The sequence below is a fragment of the Cyprinodon tularosa genome, unplaced genomic scaffold (assembly GCF_016077235.1).
Source record: "Cyprinodon tularosa strain WSP-4 unplaced genomic scaffold, ASM1607723v1 ctg150, whole genome shotgun sequence".
In the NCBI taxonomy this organism is placed as follows: Eukaryota; Metazoa; Chordata; class Actinopteri; order Cyprinodontiformes; family Cyprinodontidae; genus Cyprinodon; species Cyprinodon tularosa.
The window spans coordinates 643,299-662,939 of record NW_024038332.1 but is presented as its reverse complement, the minus strand read 5'-3'; the positions used below and the strand labels follow the sequence as shown (position 1 = coordinate 662,939).

Here is a 19,641-nt window from a genome sequence, read left to right as displayed (position 1 = left end):
TCAAACATGTTTTTTTCTAATATTGTGGCAGCCTTATGCCTTTTTTCCCCTCCATGCTGTTTAATCACCATAAACAAAAGAGGATTTCTAAATATCAGAGCTCTTCACATAGCGCCTTGTTGAACTTTTGATGCAGATCTTTAGTTTTCTTACAATATAATCGGCTGTAAAAAAAAGTACCGGTATTGATCCATTCCATTTCTATTAGTTGTTTTATCTTGCCGTTTTACTCGTGATTCCTCTAGTGGAGCATGAATAAATTAATAGAACACATTTTATAGGTTGATATTTTGGTCCTACTTACAGTGATAGCATGCATGGAGTAGCCGAGCCCTAGCTGCCTGCAAACCACCATGGCCTCCTTTGTGGTCCAGCCTGTACTGCACACTGTGCCCCACTTGGACCCAACCTGAACCTCGACCCGGCCTTCATAACTGCTTCTGCCGCCCACTATCCGGATCTGCAGAAAGGTCCTGCTGGGAGTTAGACTGGGGACACACTTCCTGTCCTGTCTGCGAACTATCTAAACTCAGACTACCCAGTGTTTATATGGAGTCCTCAGGCAGTGGAAAATGTGTTGTGGAAGCAGCTCTTTGGTTAGTCTTTATGAGGCCAGGAGATCAGCGTGGTTTCCAGATGAGGTCACCACGTAGCTATGGAGATGAGTAACACTCAGTTGGAGTAAAAGCTTTTTATGATCCCTGTTTTAGTTTTTTTTTTTTTTTTTTTTTTTTTTTTTACACATAACAGGCCTGAGAAACAATGTTGCATGCTTGGAAAAGTATATATTGCATATAAAATTACAATAATACTGACATATACTAATGCTCATGCCTGATCATTTTTCTTGGAATAAAATGCAACTGTGTCCAGTTCAATGTTTGGACTAAAAAGTCTTTATGTAAACTAGTAGACAACATAACTTCCATTGTCGTAAATATGCATATAAATGCAGAGACATAAACCGTTACTAGCTCATACCATTTGATTCCCCTGGGTGTCTGAACTGAGAGAGGCTTTTTAGTTGCTGCTGCCAAGCCAGACACATTATTACATGACAGTAAACACTCTCGAAATGCTGCTGCTAAAGAGGCTGGATTCACCACACTGCAAAAACTGATCTAAAAAGAGTAAGACTTTCTTAAAATAGGTGTTTTTGGCCTTAATTTGGGAACATAAATAAGATGATCTGCCAATGAAATGAAAATTAATTATCTCCATGAAATAAGTTAATTAGATATTATGCATTACAAAATTATTTCTTATTTTAAATTACTGCAACAAAAAATTGGCTTACTTTTCTGCTTAAATCAAGGGAAAATGCACTCATTTCACGAACAGTTGACTTAGTTTTTTATTGTTGTGTTTGACCTCAGAAATGGATTTATGAGTTTTCTTTTCAAAAATAATTTGCAAAGAAGAAGACCTATGTTTTTTTTGGACAGTGCAAAAAAGATTACATAAAATCATTGTAACCATTCACAACAGATTGATATTAGGCTTAAGGGATTGAATTTTATCTTTTTAAGAACGTTCTACAGGAACCTACCTCAGTAAATTTAGATAACCGGAAGTTCAGAAGTATGGAATTTTTGTTCTTTTCTATGGTTGCAAATATGTCTCTATTCTAATTTAAATCGATTATTATCAATTATTTTCCATTTTAAAATAAAGAATATTTTGACTTCTAAATGAATCAGTTTGGACTGGATATGCAACACACTGGAAATGCAATACACTACTTAAATACATATGCATTTAGTCCTTTATTAACGATTATAATTTGGATTATAATGTGGATCAACCGGAAAGTATTATTGATATGGGACCAAATATACCTGGACATGCACCATCTGTATGCTTTTATGCAAATATGCAGGGAATTCAGATATCTAATTCTTGTTGTTAAAAATCATTACAGTAGTTTGTTGGATATCTTAAAAAAAGAGAAGCCCAGACCCAAAACCTGCTTTGTACTGGTTCTGTAAGAGGTACACAGGACAACTTTAAAGAACTTCTTGACCAAAAAAGTTTGCCTCACACTGTTTCCCTTCTTGACAGTATATTGAATTTGAATGTGCAATATATACTATAAGAATGCAAATATTTGCTTTACAGCAGTAAGTTAGTTCTGGTAGGGTTAGTAACCTACTTGCAAGCCCTGGTTAGCGTAGCCCAACCCCAGCTGCCTGCACGCCACCATGGCTTCCTTAGTGGTCCAAGTCTCACCACAGATCAGACCCCAGCTCTCAGTCCCATTAGAGTCGGAGCTCAGCACCTCCACGCGGCCCTCATAGCGAGTTCGTCCTCCTGTGATTCGGATCTGTGTGAGACTGATGGGTTAGGGGACTACAAAGCAAAGCATAGATGTAGAGGGACCAGATTCTTCACAAATCCTTCTGAAATATGCAGAAGCTCTATTTTTGCCAACAGTTTATTAAAATCCACCCTCATGCCTCGATCTATGATCATTTGTATTGGATGAAGGGTAGGTTTTAATGGATTATTGACACAAAGCATTTGTTTGTACTGGAGATATGGTTAAACTAGCAAAAGGAGTTTAGAAAACATGAAGCTGTTCAAGCACTAATGCTGCATGTTTGAAAAAAAATAAAAGTGCTTCAAGAGAACAATTTCACAAATTCTCTTTTTCTAGAACCATAACCTGAATAGAGTTAAATCACAGTTAAGAAGCAATAATGAAGAAGTATTAGTTGAACTAAGCTTAGCTTTTCACACTAATAACCAAAGAAGTGTCTTAGAGTAGCACATACATGTACAGGTACACTTAAAAAGATTAGAATATCATGAGAAAGTTCAGATAATTTTCTGACTTCAGACACTGGAACCCTAACAGTTCTAAATAACTGAAAGCACTTGAAGAGGTTTCCGGAGTAAACTGACTTGTGGTCCATGTTTCCACAAAGCAGGCATTGGTACAATGACAGCAAGGGCGTAGGTTTGATTTGAACTTTGGTAGGGACACTATTGGTCTGGTGTCATTGGTGCTATGCAATATGCATGCCCTTTTTTATGCTGGATGTGAGCATCCGTACTGATAAGAGGAATTCATTGTTAAAAGAGAAAAGCAATATTTTGCTCCATTAATAAAAATGTTATAAGCTCTACACTCATTAGATGCTGTTTATCAATGTTTGAAGTATTACCGGCTCTGATGAATGTGGAATTAGGACTGTTTTCCACTTTGAAAACGGTTTCATTTGAACGACTAAGAGAGAAGGTAAATACAGTATTTTCTTTTGAAGATATACAATTGTGCAGAGTTAAACCCCACTCTTATATTTGTACCTACTATTCTCTCTCTGTATCAAGCAAAATAATACATTCATTAAAATATTAACTTCACTATAAAAGTTGAACATCTGGGCTGTAGTTACTCTGTGTAGCCCATCTCATGTATTTCATCTGGGGCTGAAAAAAATGAATCATATTAATTAATTATTTCAATAATCGTCAACTAATTTAGTATGTGATTCATCATTAACTGGAGTATAGAGACTTTAAAACATACAGTAATATAAATGTAAAATGTGCCTTTCCCCACAGAGCAACCCACTTAGATAAAAGTCTCAAGAACCAGGGATATTAGATTTTGTATTATTATTTTTTTTTTTACTCAAAGCTGAATCCCTTCTTAAAAGCAGCTCATCTGAGGTTCTTCTATTATGGTGGTTTAGCTCACAATCTGAACTGGGAATCGGATGCAGAACAGGTCTTTGTTGTCTTTATCTCTCAGCTCCCACTCCACAACACATTTGATAGAAGGATACTCGCTCTTTACTGGTAATGAAGCAAAATTGTAAAAATAAAAACAAAAAAATGAAAACAGTAATATCAACTAAATATCAGTAAAAAGGAAACCCTCACATTTTCTTTTTTAGTTGGCTGTGGCTAAGAATCAGAAATGTTGATGGCTTACAGCCTTTATTTGCCCATTTTTCCAGCAGCCTTCAGAACTCCTGGCTGACTCAGAATATTTCGTTTTATAAAATAAAAAAAAAAAGGTTTTTTTTTTTTAGTGTACATGATATTCATTTTTTTTATTGGGACTAGTTTTGTAGCCTAATATTAATTGTTGTAACCGCTGCATTCTAGTGTGAATAAATTTTCAATGTTGTGCTCCAAGCACACGCGGACTAGTAAACAGCCAATCAGAGAGAGAGAAGGCGGAACTTAGGGCAGAACAACCAATGAGAGTGGAGTTAAACAGCGCAGCACAGTTCCATGCGCTGCTACGTGAAAGGGACAGGAGAGACCAGGCAGAGGAGCTGCGAGAGGAAAAGAAGCCACTGCTGCAACAACTACTGTAAATTATAAACATGTTGCTCACATCCAATTATTGGTCGGGACAATTAGGTCGGTTCAAAATTTTGGTAGGGACATGTCCCTATGGTCCCTATGCAAACCTACGCCCATGAATGACAGACATACTTTGCACATGTAACCATATGAGGACTTTTAGAAGCAATAGCAGAATAATATGAATAAATAGTAGTAGAAATAAATAGTAATATTAACCAAGCATAGAATAATATTAATAAATAAATATATAATAATAATAGCCCAGCGTACAACATTACAGATAGAAAACACAGATTTTTTTTCCTCTCATGATTTTCTTTAAGCAGCAAACAAACACAACACTCCCTTTTCATTTATTTTTTTTATATTTAACTTCAATTTAAGTCATTCTCATCATTTTATTTCCAACTTTTGTTTGTAGCACTTTGAGATGGGCAGTATGATTATTATCTTTTAAAAATGTGTTGTAATAATCTCAAACTGCCAATAAAAGATGCAATATGCTTATTTTAATGACTCAAAACCAAAAACAAAGCAATCTTTGTAGATCACCTGCAACACGCCAGCTTTTTTTGAAATTCAGACTCAATGTGCGATGAATCTAAATGTATTGGTTTTACTGTCTGAGTGACAAAATTTATTGAACTTTTTCAAGATACATTTCGTTTTAAATGTACACGGAAACAAACACAGTGTTCCCACTGTTTGATTAAAATCTGGAACTAATTCAATCTCTTATGCTCAAACTAATTAAATACATTTTAAATTATTATTAAGACCAACAGTTATGTGAACATTTCAGTAAGGAGGTAAGGTCTGACCGAGTTCTCCAGGCCCATGTAGGGGATGTTGCAGCGGACAGCAGCGTCCTCCATGTGCTGACAATCCTCAGATGTAATGTTTTTAAACGGGCAGTTCCAGATCGACTTCTCATTTCCAAAGCACTTCACCTCATTCATGTAGATTGGACCTATTCCTGAAAAAAAAGAACGAGATCTGGAGTCAAACTAGCTAAAGAATTTTATGGAGGACCTTCAAATATATATATTTTTTTTTTTTTGGAAAAAAAATTAACATTTCTTTACAGTAGTACTTTTATCTCCTAATGTTACTTTTCTAACATTATTATTTTATTTAGTTGCAAATGTTTCCTTTAAATTAGCCTGTGTTGATATCCTGAAAACTTAATGCAGGATCACAATAAATAGATCTACCAAGAAAGCTGTCTGACTTTTAACATTCTTGTTAGACTAATTCAGCTATCGACTGTTTTCTTTTTTACAATGAAATTTAGGAATCCGACTCTAGAATGTAACATGACTCCTTCATGTAGTGCTTGATGTATTTCTTATAAATGGCTGCCATTTAGGTGCTCTTCCTTCTGACCTACATGGATGTTTCTGGCTAATCCAGGCAGCTGGTGGTCAGACACCCATCCAACCGCATCACGGCTATGCTGCTTCATCTAACGGATCCATGCTAAACCTCATCAGCCAACTTACTCCCATGTGCTGATTATAATATGCAAACACAAGAAGAGGAACTCCTTCCTGGCATTTCCCAGAACCGGTGCTGAAAAGGCTGCCTGTTTTCTTACCTAACGGAATTTCTCGCCCGTTTAGCCAAATACCCACACTTGTACCTTGTAAAGGAAATACCCAAATGAGAAAAACACACATTTCCACATGAAGAACTATGCAACGTCACGAAAGCCTTTTGGTTGAAAAGTTTCCCCCATCAGAGATGATGAAGAACAGCTTTAGTCGCCCTTATTAGAGCTCCTGGTAAATTAGTGGAACAGTCCTAAAATAATATAATTAATATAGTCTGATTCCAGATTTTTTATTTGTGGAGAAAAGCAAATCCAGTGTTATCAAATTATTGTATTAAACATATCAAGGTACTAATGCTTATGTATAATCCTATTTTTTACAGCACTTAGTCTTGTCCAGTAAAATGTCATAAAGTTGGAGTACACAGACAGATCTTTGACCATGCATAACCTTAGTAGATCAGTCTGATTCCTCGGTCCTCCTTTATGCACTATTGCCTTCAGCTCACCCCAAAGGTTCTCCAGAGCATTTCAGCCAGGGAACACAGTTGATTTTGTACCTTTAGAAGAAAGGTAGTTTGAAAGGTGTGTGAAGGAAGCCATTTATGTTAAGAAAGAAAAATCAAAATTAAACAGAGTGTGAACTCAGGTTTCAGCTTTCAAAAACCTACAAAGCAGCGATAGAGTGGATTCCTTCCCGCTATCATCTCAACCCTGACTCCCATACAGGGGACGAACCATCTCGCCTGTTCAGCCAGGCCAACGATTTCCGTTAACGACCCCCCTTACAGAGGCATAGACCAGTATCAGGTATTGCAGGCCAACAAAGAACCCAAATGGCTCAGTATTCTTAAGGGGCGGACCCGTGCTCCTGGTTCAATTTGCATGTTTTCTAAGCCAAAACAAGGCATTGTTTTGGTCCACTCTATAAAGCCTAGAACTCCACAGTAATTCTGATATTTGAATTGAAAAAGCTTCCTGGATGGGAAGTGAAATGTCTTTAAACTTGGAAACAATGTCTAGTGGATAGTTTTTTTTTTTCTTTTTTGGAATTTTGTACCTAAATTAAACATACCTACACGCTTTGTAGATCATTATGCTGCGGAAAAATGGCATTTTTAGCTCATTAGACACTAACAGTTTGCATAAAGTGCGGTTCTACATTGTCACCCTGGTGAAAATCGCTGCTCTGATGAGCTTAAGGAGAGAGATCCTGGTTGTAGTGCAGCACAGGAGTTAAGCTTATATATTAGCTTCGAGTCTTTCCTTCTAGTTCTCAGATGATGATAAAACATTGACGACAGGTGTTCATAACTTGGAACGAGATCCAGTGAAATCTTATTTATCCTTTATTAAACCTGGTGTAAAACCTGTTGAGACAAAGGCCTCTTTTACAAGGGTGATTTCCCACCTTGACCCATGCGGGCACCAGTAAGAGCTTCCTTTGCGCTGCCGAAGCCAAGCTCTCTGCAAACGACGCTGGCTGACTGCAGGTTCCAGCGGTCGTCACACACCGTCCCCCATTCGCTGCCTTTCAGTACTTCCACTCGACCTTCTCCCAGCCTGGCTCCACCCTTCAGCCTCACGTTGCTCTAAAGAAAAAAGAAAAGAAACATACATTTATCTATATTTGTTTAGGAAACCCAAGCCTGCTTTCGGCATAGTCTCTCAGCAAGCAAAAATCCAGTTTAAACATTACTTGTGATCATCGCCACATTTTGCCACCATACAACCACAGACTTCTGAAACACGTGAATTTTTGCACTGGATGAAAATTGTGCTGAGCTGTAACCTTCCATTTTATACCAGTGTATTCTTAACTCCATTTATATTTGTACTTTAAGTTGGCCGTCTTCAAATGTGAATGCTGCATGTTTTGCTTTAAGTGAATCCTAATTCTGCAGCCTCTGCCCCATTTTAAACCCTTTGCAGCCCTTAATAGGTTTTCTCTGACAATGGACGGATATTAAAATCGGGGCAATATGGATGTCTGATGTTAATGTTTCCTTTATGGTCAATAACCCGTTTTTACCCACACCCTATATTATGTTTACCTGCTGACACTGCTGCTGTAGGTAAACACAATCCTGAGCTGCATCACAATCATTAGCTGCATTTCCATTAACCATCAAATTGCAAAAAAATGTAATTATGAAAATAGATTCTCAAAATGGAAACAGTGTAATTTTTAAGAAAACAACAACAAACAAACTGTTTTATAAAAAGTTTTTACACTTAGATGAAATAGTTTTTTGGTTGTATTTAAATCTTTATATTTCGCGAAACTGCAATCGAAAGCACTTTTTTTCCTCCATCACATACCACATGATCTGCATCTAGACCTTAAAGACAGGAAAAAGACAGGAAGTAGGTGGAAGATGATGGAGCCTACTAGAGGCTGAAATATGGATATATTTCATGTGGTTATTTCATCTGCATCTGCCATGTTGTTTTCAGAGGTATAACATTAACAAACATATTCATGTGCAATTTTAATTGTATTTAAAGAAAATAAAGGAATTATAAAACTTTGCATTGTGGAATTTAGCGGAATATCGGCATACCCTTGATCCAGACATGGGCAATGTGGAGTCAACAAGTCATCTCCATGTCATGTATTTGTTTTACCCAGCCACTGAAGCAGGTGAGTCCAACTTCACCGTGAATTAACCTGTGCAGATTGGACTCACCTGGTTAATTTGCTGGGTAGATTAAATACATGACATGGAGATGGCTTGTTGACTCCACATTGCCCATGTATGCCTTGATCTGATTTGTAATTTAAATGCAACTACTGTCACACAAAAACATGACCAATCCCCTCCCCTCTCCTCTCCCTCCTGAAACAAATGCAGCAGCTACATGAAAGCAAATACTGTTTTTTAGCACCAGCCCAACTTTAATTTTTTAGTCCGAAACAAATATATTTAAACATAGCCAATATTGGGGCAGCATGTCTTTCCCTCTCTCTCATACCCCCTTTCCTGTCAGCCTACTGTCAAAAAACAAGCCACTATTGCTGTAAAAAAATTTAATATGACCAATATTGGCAGGTACCGATATATCGTGCATATCTAGTTTTCTCATGTTATCTATTCACCCTGTATAATATATGTTACATTTCCCATTAGCCCTAATTAGCCTTCTTGTGTAAAATAAATAAAAGCATCCCACAGCATGATGCTGCCACCACTATGTAGCCCTGTATGCATGGTGTGTGTTCAATGTGTGTTCATGGACAGTGTCACTGTTTTTCCTCTCATAGCTTTTTTACAGTAAGGGTATTAACAAATAGTTTTCACTTCTCCATTTCCCTTTTCAGACGTGGGGCGACAGTTGCATCAGGTCAAAGAGTTTGGCCTGCAACCAAAGAGCTATTTGGTAAAAAGCCTACCTAAATATTGAGTAACTGATCATATCCTCTGATTTGTTTCTTTAAAAGAAATATTAAATCTAACAAAAATTAAATGGTTGGAAAATTCTGGCATTGCAAAGACCAAAATTAGAAATATTAAAAATGTCTAAATCATACAGCGGAAAGCCTTTTCTGAATTTATTAAGGGATATAGGTGATTAATTTTTAAATCCTTTGATTGGATAATGATTTGGTAAATTGATAAGTTATTTAATATAGTGTGATATATTAAACAACAAATCATAAATACAGTTTTGATACCACTATGACACCTTGGGCCGTCTCAAAAAGGAGTGTCTGCCCACCAGATATATATCTAGTAGTCATTCTTTCATTTATTAATTTTTAATTTGTCAACAAGTTTTGATCTCATCTGATGAAAAAATGTTTGCTACAGGACTTCTAGGAAACTAACAAAGTGGCTTAAAATAGCTTTAAAAAAAAGAGCCTCCTTTTTCTATTTTTTAAGCAAAATCCCAGAAAAACACATTGAAGTTCAGGGTTGCAACGAGACAAAATATGGAAAAGTTCAGGTATGAATATCTTTGCAAGCCAAATTATGCTAAAACATGTTTTCCTTTGCCATCTTCTATAACTGTAGAAAACTTTACCGAGGTTTTAACTTTCTTTTTCAGACTTCTGTTTTGCATAAATAGCGGGCCGGGCATGCAGCTCACAACAGCCGGCATGCCACCGGCGCAGGATGATGTGGCGTTTGGCTTGTTGAACTCAAGCTGACAGGCTGCCAGGTGGACCTCTGTGCCTGTGCATGCCACAGACTGGATGAGGTAGGAGTTCTTCTGTCGCTCCAAGTACAACCTGAGGAGAGCAGAGATGGGAAACGGACATTGGAAAGTCAACCGCCAAATGAATCAATTGTTTTTACACATATATTCCACTTCTAAATAACTTCAGCATAAAAATGCCACAAAAATAATCACAGCTATTTTTATTATTATTCTTTATTTAAAAACAAACCAAAAAGAAAACAGGAGAGTCTCAATTCTCCTCACATGTTCACTGTGGAATATAGGTTTGAGATAAAATCTATTACAAAAAAGAAACTGCAACCCTGATTTAAAAACTCATCGTAATGAACAACTTGGTCACATGGAAAAAACTAAAGCCTTACTAATGATATCTGCCATGAGTTTCTCACATTTAAAAATGCCATTGAAATTTCTAAAAGAGTGGTCTTCAAATTCAGTCCTCCAGTTCTGGTATCTGACACGTTTTAGTTATTCTCCCTGGAGGTAGCTATTTCCTCCTCAGCATGTCAAAGTTCTGCATATGGCTGTTAAAAAGCTACCATTGGAGCCAGGTTTTTTGAACAAAGAGAGATAATTAAAACATCCAGGATACCTGTTCTTAAGGATGAACTCTGAACTTTGTCAGAAACATAATGTGACCAATCATATTCCAAGAAAGAAAAACAGCAACAGGGGATTACAAAGATAAGCTAAGCCCAAAGGAACAACAACCAGCTTCCTAGAAATATAGTGGAGTAGAAAGTACAATATTTGAATTTGAAATGAGGTTTGGTGTAGAAATGTAAAAGTTATAAGTTCCCTCTCCAAAAATTACATAAGTAATGTAAAGATACACAAAAATAAAGTACTGAAGTACAGTTATCAAGTTAATGTACACGGTTACTGTCCACCACTTGAAATAAACAAGGATCAAACAGAGAAAAATATAAGCACTGAGAAAAAGATAGTAAGACAAAAAGATGAAAGTAAACAAGGAGAGGAATGCAACAAATGAAAGAGTCTGAAGTAAAAAGTGAGAAAGACGATGTGAGAATGGGAAACAGGGAGAGAAGGAAAAAGGTAAAATGCATTTGTAGTCTGCTAAATGTTTCTATCCATGTAACTGAACTATTGTTTTGTGTGTTGTCTTGTTATTTCAGAGGGCCCCACGCCTGCCTTCGCCTTGGGCCCCAAATTTAATTACTTTACAGGATCTTAGTCCCTGCTACAATAGAAGTGGGAACATACAATATTGTTTGACTTTGGGAAGGTGGTGACAGGGTGTAAAATGTTAAAAAGTGTGAAAGACACTTTTGTATTTTTTATGTAGCATACAAATCTTCTTATTTCCTCACTGCTTTCTCTATATAACAGATCAACACACAGATTTCCAACCCAAAAACCTAAGGCGGAAAATCATCTCCCTTCTCATCAAGTATGTAACAAGCTTTCTCTTACGCTTGTTACATACATATGTTTATGAACATATTCTAGTTTTTATTTGGATGTGAAGTAGGTATCTATCCTTATATCTTGACCATAATTTCAGATATGCTTCTTGACTTGTTTTGTTTAAATGTTTATCTTTTATGATTGTTTATATTTTTGAAGTTTGGTGAAAAGGTATTTTTGTGCAATCCCTCACAGAAGATTTCAAGTTTTGAGCCTTTAGACTCATTCTGTTACTTTACACCCATGAGGTTCATTGCATTTTAGGGGAAATTTCAATGACAGATCAGTGCAAAGCAGGACATACTGTAGTAGATTTACTGATTTAACCTTTTTGCCTTCTTTCCAAAAAGCTTAAGTTCAGTCAGACTGGATGAGGATTGCTAGCTGTGTTTTATGGGCATAAGGGGTGTTTTTTTGTTTAAGTAGATTTATCCTACTGATTATACTTGCAGGGTATTACTGTGTGCTTAATCACATTTGCAGGCCAAAGGTTTTATTTTGAAATAACTATTAGATTACATTGGTAAACACTGTAAGTCTATCACAACTGCTCTATTACATCAAGCCACAATATGTCATATGTCAATATGTCATATTTGTCTTTGGCAAAATTAGATATTTATATATTTAATTGGCAGAATTACTTGTGAAGGAAGAAAAATTATTTTTCAGACACCAGCTATATTTAAACTGAATTATCTATCCTTGATTACCTTTTGTCAGGGTTGCTCTGTTTAGACTTAGAGTTAGCTTTAGCTTTGGGTGGTTTCCTGCAAGGTAAATGCGGGTGAGTCGACACAAAAAAAAGAAGCAATACAGGGACAAAGAAACCATTGAAACATGAGTGACATGAAACACAACTGTTTTAAAGAAATGGAACACAGACATGGGCCCATTTCTTTTTAAACATCACTTTTGTAAAGATGATTTCAAGGTAAGTAGATCTAGACATGCAAATACAGTATGATATACTATGGCAAAAATAGAGATAGGTGCAAAGAACAGTATATGGACATTTTTTTTACTATATAATTCTGATGAGAATTATATAGTAGAGGATAGTCAATTATGCATAGTGAGTACAAATCAAATTACTTTGAAAGAAGCAACACTTTAATGTCAATATGAAATTAAATTTTCAAGATCTGGCAAATAATTTGTGTAATTCTTGGGATCCTCTTTATGCTGCATGAAAAACCTGTGTGCAACCCAGAACATCCACCAGTAAAAGGACTGTGAGACTAAACTGAATCGCAGTATGCTGGGTTGATCAACTCGTTTTCCCTGAATCCAACTTCACATCTTTTAATTTAGACCAAGAGCTAAATCAAGTGGAATCTGCAACACAAAGCAATACAAATTAAATCAGGCGTGGGCCTAAGCTATTTTAGAGAAATCTTTGTCTATGTTGGGATCTGGAGCTGTACCACCTTTCTCCAGCAGAGTGCGCCGTTGATCCTCCTGAGCTGTGCCTCCAACACACCTGTGGCGCATCTCGTCATCAGAGGATCCCCCTGTATATAACCTGCCTTCAGACCTTGCCTCAACGCCGCAGTGTTGATCCAGTTTGGTTAGCACCTGAGCCTAGCAAACACCTGAGAATCTTAGTTATCTCTGTTGAGATCAGATTCTAATTCCTCCTTGTCTCTGCTTCACAGGAATCCTGTTTCCCTTGGAAGCTCTGGATGAGTTTAACCTGCCAAGCCTGCCCTCTGAGCCAAACCTGAAGACTCTTCTCTGGATTCCCCAGTAGCTCTTGGCTAAGAGCTGGAAACCCAAACCAAGGTCTGCCCTCAAGTCAGAAGTAAGACGCTGAAGCGGTTATCGGACTCTGCTGAACTAAACAGTCTCTGGACCCAACAGTTCCTCTCTCAAAGTATAACCCGGACTCCTCAAGGTATTCTTCAGAAACTCTCAAACTCAAACTCTTCAGTTCCAGAGCTAACTGAACTGTCATCCTTACAGACTCCAGTGAACCTGCCCCCCGGCCTGAACCAGTTCCAGTGTTATATTCCATGTGCATGTGCTTTAATAAACTTTGTCAAACTTTTCATCAGACTCCGTTGTGTTCTGCATATTGGGCTTTTCTGAACCCATCATGACAGTCTACATATCTCGTTTTACTGTGTGGGTTGTAATTTTACTTATTTTACTTGCTTATTTTATTCTGTCTTATACGGTAATATTATATTTCTATTTTGCTCTATGATACTTCTGTAAAAAGTTGCAGTGCAAGAAAAGAATTTCCAGTTAGGCATTAATAAAGTAATTCTGATCCTGACTTTTGAATAAAAAAGAAATGCTAAATAAAGTTGTAGAAAGTTTGTTAAAAGCCGAACCCTTTAACTTCATAAAGAGACTTAATATTTTCATGAACACAATCATCCTGAAGAGGCAAAAATATTTTTAGTAATAAGCAAAATGTGTCTTAATGTGGTGTTAAAATCAAATGGAAAGGAATCAGTTCACACTTTTTGAATCGTCCATTCATACACCTTAATTTTTATCTCCAACAGACTAAAGAAAATCAACTGCGTGTGTGCTTGGAAGTTACACGTATGCTACCATACCATAGGCAGCACAGGTTCATGTGTGCTAACTAATCTATGTGTTTGCAGATTATTTGCAATTTCATGCAGTTTTCAGTACTTTACACCCTTTTTATTTTTTTTACTGCAACTTTTAATTAATTCAAATTAAACTCTTTCAATGAGATGAAAAAGCTTATTTTCTTAGACTAACAGTCAAACTTAGTAGGTTGGAAAATCTTTGAATTCTCATACAGTACATGCACACCCAATTCTTTGCAGATTCCACACAAAAACAAGCTCTGGGCATTCTGACACATGACCCAAAGGCCTGCAAGTAATTAAGTTGAAGAACCCAGCACCTATTCAGAAAAACATGCTATAATGATGAAAGATCTCCAGCTTCTATAACAGATAAAAAGCACTTATGAACGGAATAATACACCAATTTACATGCACTGCACAGACGGGAACTGTCATTTACAAAATCCTCCAAAAAAAGGTGATGGAAAAGATAGAAAAATGTTTTCTATTTGGGAACATTTAACATTTGTACTAAAATTAGTGTAAAGAAGATGTATTCGGTCATAAAATGTAAGCTATTTTCTTGACAGTCTCTATCTGTGCAGTGGTGTAACAAATAAAGATAGGAAGTTTTCCCAAGGAAGGTAAGCATAAAGTTTGCATGAATGGGAAGTTCTAAAAAGCAAAAAAAAAGAAAAAAAAGAAAAAAGGGCCATATCATCGACAGCCGAATGTCTATTTTCTAAGCTAACAGGAAACCCACTGCCCAAAAATACAGGCATTAGAGCACTGATTAGAGTGGGTGTTCCTGCAACATAGTACCTTCCACCAGCTGAAACATTAACCTTTGGACTGGAGACCTTCTCAGCAGCTCGCTTTTTCAGATGTCTGTAACAGTGAGACAGTCAAATTCCATCACATGCGGGAGAGAAACTACATGCAAACACATATTTTAACTGGCTCCATGAGTACTTCCTGCAAAAAACTGTTTATTTTTTATGTTTAGTGGTGAAGGACATTTTTGAGATTCCACAGGTCTGAAGCAGATCACGTTACGGCGCTCAGGTCATCAGTGCTTCATACCGAGTGGTTCCTCTCTTCCATTTGGTTCTATGGTGACCGTTTTCATTAAGAGAATCTGACCTTCTCCAGAGAACCAGATTCCTCCAGCTCACAGCCTCACACATGCCTGAGAGAAAACACACATTTCCCCTCGTGCTACTGTGAACCATCTGCAGAGGGAGAATGAGGAGGCCTGAACCAGAATGTGTGCAGTCATTCAACAAGGACCAGATTGAAACAGAATATCAAGGAGAAAAATACCAGAACCTCAAAGATTCAGTTCTTTACTGACAATAATCACTTTATAATTTATTTGTTAGCTGAATTGAGTGGGGAAACTTGTATTTATCAGTTACTATTACAGTTACTGAACTCTACGGAAAGTTTGACAAGAAATTCATCATTTTTTTACAGCTCAATTTGTTGAAAGAAATATCACTATTGCCAAAAGATCATGTTTTATGTACCAATTAACCTTAGCATCTCAAATGAAAACATCTGTAGTCCATAACTATCAAGCATTTTCCTCCATGTCGAGAGTGGTTGAGGTCTGCAGTGTGTAGCAATCTCTTCTTCAATAGGTGAGTTAAATCTTCACAGACTGGTTGCGTGCACATCTATGTGTCACATAAGAGTCACATGCACAAATTTTGCAGGTCGCTTGGGAGGAGCAGTGTGGGGTTAATGGTCTTTTAAGGGTCTTGCTCAGAGAGTGGGGAGGGAGTGGGGCTCGAACTAAGAACCTCAGGATTCCAAGTTCTATGCCCTTATCACTAGGCCATTATTCTAGCTAGAATTTATTCAACTTGTCCATATTTAGATGGCCTCCTCTTCACAGATAGTTACTTTATTCTTAAATGTGGGAGAAAAATAAGAATGAGACAATGTACCCTATCCTGATTGAGTTAAACATTAATAAACAAATACATGTTTATTATGCCCAATAGGGGTATATCAAATGTGTCACATATACAGCACTTGAAAATGGGACAGGACTTGATGTTTCAACAAATATGAGTCTTTTTCAGACATAATATTTCTCAAACAAGAAACAGTGTGACAGCAGCTAAAGTGAGTCTAAAGCTGCTTTTCCAATGCAAACCAAAGAGGCCAAGAGGATGAATTATGTGACCTCACAACAAAAAAGTTTTATATATAGTAAGAAAGAAAACATAAACATTCACAAATAGAAAATATAAGAGACTGAAATCAACAGTCAGACTCTTTTGCAAACACTAACTTTCCCCGGGAGAGCAGCTGTCACTTAACACTCCCTGCAGACTGTCTTCTTCAGACATTCCCCTTCATAGCCACAGTAAACAATAGCCTCCACAGTCTCCACTCTCTAGCAAAAAAAAAAAAAAAGATGAGAAGGTCCTGCTTGTGGTTGGGTAGATGAAAACTACCGGAATGACAATGAAAAGTAAAGGAAATGTTCCATCCTGAGAGAATGATACAATCCCAAAGACTTCCCCAAGCAGGACAATAGCTGTTGTCAACATTGTTATAAGATGATTACGACTGCAAGGTTCATCCTTTGTGTATTTCATTTAAATAGGCTGATATGAATAGATAACAATGTGCTAAATACCTGTTGTTAAGTATGTAACAGTAAAGAATAATTTTAGTAAATTTTCCCTTGTTTACAGGCTGAATGGAAAGAAACCTTTAAATACAAGCAAAGTGTCCGTATCAGGACCTAATTGAATTAAGCTTCTCAAGTTATTAAGATCAAACCTCAGTCCTCAAAAACATTCACAAAATCCAACTGTGTCATATTAAATAAAAATTTACATTTAAATAAAATTTAAGCCAAATGGAAAAACTGGGTTTGGAAAAGACTTTGTCCACCCTTTCATGGTTTGAAATGAATCAGTATTCAAAATAGCCGTGAAATATTTACAGTTGGAGCAATTCGAAAGATAATCGTAAAGCGTGACAACTTCCATAAAAAGGCCAGTTCATTGTCCCTGGAGATGAAATGGTTACGGCTCATCGAGCTTTAATGTGTTTTAAAGACATCTGCAAACTATTTAGGGACTGAACAGTTGTCCCTGCTCTATAGGGTCAACAGGAGAAAGTGTCCACTTTCTAAAAGACAAAGAGAAAGGCAGCAAATTCAAAGATTGCAAATTTCATCTAAATAAAGCCACAAGACTTCGGGAACAATGTCATTCTGAAAGATGATACAGAGTTTCAAATGTTTTACTAGACATTGTTACTGTACTTCTTTGACTAGAAAGCATGGCACTGGAGGGTTCATGATATGGGCCTGTTTTGTAGCCACACAACCGTCAGTGAGTCGACAAGAACAGCTTTAGTTTATGGAGATACTCCAGAAAGAAATGTTAATGTCCAACTGACAGAGTTTGGCTAAACCTTTTATTGTGTAGCACTGCCCTGTTCCCATGCACAGAAGAAACAATTTAAAGAGGGGAAACGATCCAGTAAAAGTTCTGTTCTTATCGAGACAGAAATCCTCTAAGGAGACATTAAAAGAAAAGCTCAATGAAGGGAAGCAAAGCTTTTTGACGTAGGCCAATCTTTTTTCACAGATGAAATCAAGGCCAGATCCTTTTCATTTTCTCCTGATCCTTAAAAACCAACGGAGAGAAAGGTCATACTTTCTTTCTCCACCCATTACTAAATCTAGCTTTTATCCTCTCTGATACTTTTTTAAAAACTTATCACAGTGTAGAGTTTTAAAGGTCTGGTTGAGCCAGTTTCTTACTTGTAGAAGTTCTTGTTCACCTTCTTTTCGTGCGGGAATCCCAGCATGCCACAGACCACTCGGGTGTTTTTGATCGTCCATCCCAAGTCACAGATCTGCGCCCAGCCGTCTTTGTGTTTCACCTCCACGACACCCTCTGTGATTGGCAGTTTCTTGGCCGTCGCAACAACAGGACGGAGTCGCACCTCCTCCACTTTCTTCTCATCGACTTGGGGCTGGAAAGAAGTGAAAGCCATTAATAGATTAGTTCATTCAAGAAACCATAAACAAAACATAAATATATTAAGTAAATCTAAAGAGTTGGGGCTGTTTTTCAGTGTTTGTTTCTGTTTCTCTTCTGGTCATAGCTATGGGCTCAGCTTTTACTGTCACTAACTGTATGTGCTGTCTTTGATCACTTTTGGCGTGAAAAGTGGCTCAGAACTTGTCTAACTGTTTCTATCCTAGACAGAGCCACTTTTGGATTTACAATAGTTAATTTTCAGACATAGAAAGTCTTCATGATCTATGTTCCTTTTCTATGTCTGCAGAGGGAAAACAAAAGAACAAACAAGCAGCAAGAGCAACAACAACAACTTTGTTTTTACTTTGTGGACCTGCATTATCCATTCAGACATAACGCATTTTCAGAGGTAGCCAAACCCAGATGGAAAAAAATGTGTTACCTTATCTAAACCCCAATGATCATGCTTTTCACTTGTTGAAGACTAAAATAGAAAGGTATAAAGGAAAACAGCAAATGAAAACTCATGGATGTCTGTGAGTTCCTGACTTAAGTCAGCCATTGCCACAAAAGCGTTTTCAACCAAGTATTAGAAATGAACACTTTATTAACAATGATTTAATTTGTCCAATTTAAGCTCCTGGAATGAAGGGATTGTGTTTAAAAGAAGTATTAGTTATGCTATTTGTTTCTGCAATCTGCTCTAAACATCAACTGCATTTGAACAAAACAATAGGCAAATGTCTTTGGCCAAACACTTGTGGACATTACTGTACAAGTACAATTACTGTAGATTGGAATTGACTGTATGTCTTTAACAGGTGTGCAAAATTTCTGGCTGTTATTTTGTGCAAAACTGTCAAAATGTATGCACAGTGTTAATGGAGATCATTTTTCAAGTCTTGGTTCCCTGTTGCATTCAGCTTTAGTTTAATTTATGTGCAGAATTAGGTAGAGATAGATGATTTTAAAAAGAAAAAAAAAATCATTAAAATTGCACGTTTCTGTCACATGAATAGGATTTGATCTATAAAATCCAGTGTAGATCTCCCTGGGTGATAAGATTTTTTGTCCAGTCTTAGATCTTATTTGCATCAGCTGTGGACAATTTACAGTATATACAGAATCCCAACCAAAACAAAACATGCATGGGAGATTGTTGTTGAAGTAAATTTTTTGAAACTTGAATAGAAAATATCAAACATTTCTTTTTTTTTTTTACTGTTGGTGAAAAGTATTCACATATTGTCAAATAAATGTTCTTCATCCATTTTTACATTGGTAGCAGGTCGGTAACTGGGCACCATATAGGACTCCTATTGATAACTGAAGTAGGACTCCTAAGCTTTTAGTGAGTGGTAAAAAGTTTATGGCACAAATACAGTAGTGTGATGTGTTTGAGCAGGAACCGCAAATCAGATTTAGCCTTTCCAAAACACAGTATGGGATTGAATACATAGCCTGAGTCTGATTTCACTGTGTTTGGAAAAAGACATATGTTCAACAAGCTTTGGTGAAACAGCTTCCAGAGGTAGAGCTACTGTGACTTAGAACTGCATATCTGAAAATAAACAAAAAACCA

At 36.9% G+C, this 19,641-nt stretch overlaps 1 protein-coding gene across 4 annotated transcripts in view; it reads right to left on the bottom strand.

The window, feature by feature from the left end:
* loxl3b (lysyl oxidase-like 3b) overlaps window positions 1-19,641 on the bottom strand; it is a 37,868-nt gene that overhangs the window by 9,949 nt on the left and 8,278 nt on the right. Inside the window, exons 4-11 of one of the 4 annotated variants that reach the window (XM_038279460.1) lie at window positions 17,837-18,051; window positions 14,866-14,931; window positions 12,205-12,261; window positions 9,902-10,109; window positions 7,287-7,467; window positions 5,145-5,299; window positions 2,153-2,323; window positions 305-460 (exon numbers count right to left, since the gene is read on the bottom strand). In XM_038279460.1, coding sequence (XP_038135388.1) covers window positions 305-460; window positions 2,153-2,323; window positions 5,145-5,299; window positions 7,287-7,467; window positions 9,902-10,109; window positions 12,205-12,261; window positions 14,866-14,931; window positions 17,837-18,051 — 1,209 coding nt within the window. The remainder of the gene's footprint in view (window positions 1-304; window positions 461-2,152; window positions 2,324-5,144; window positions 5,300-7,286; window positions 7,468-9,901; window positions 10,110-12,204; window positions 12,262-14,865; window positions 14,932-17,836; window positions 18,052-19,641) is intronic. The other 3 variants (XM_038279457.1, XM_038279456.1, XM_038279459.1) reach the window with 3 other exon arrangements.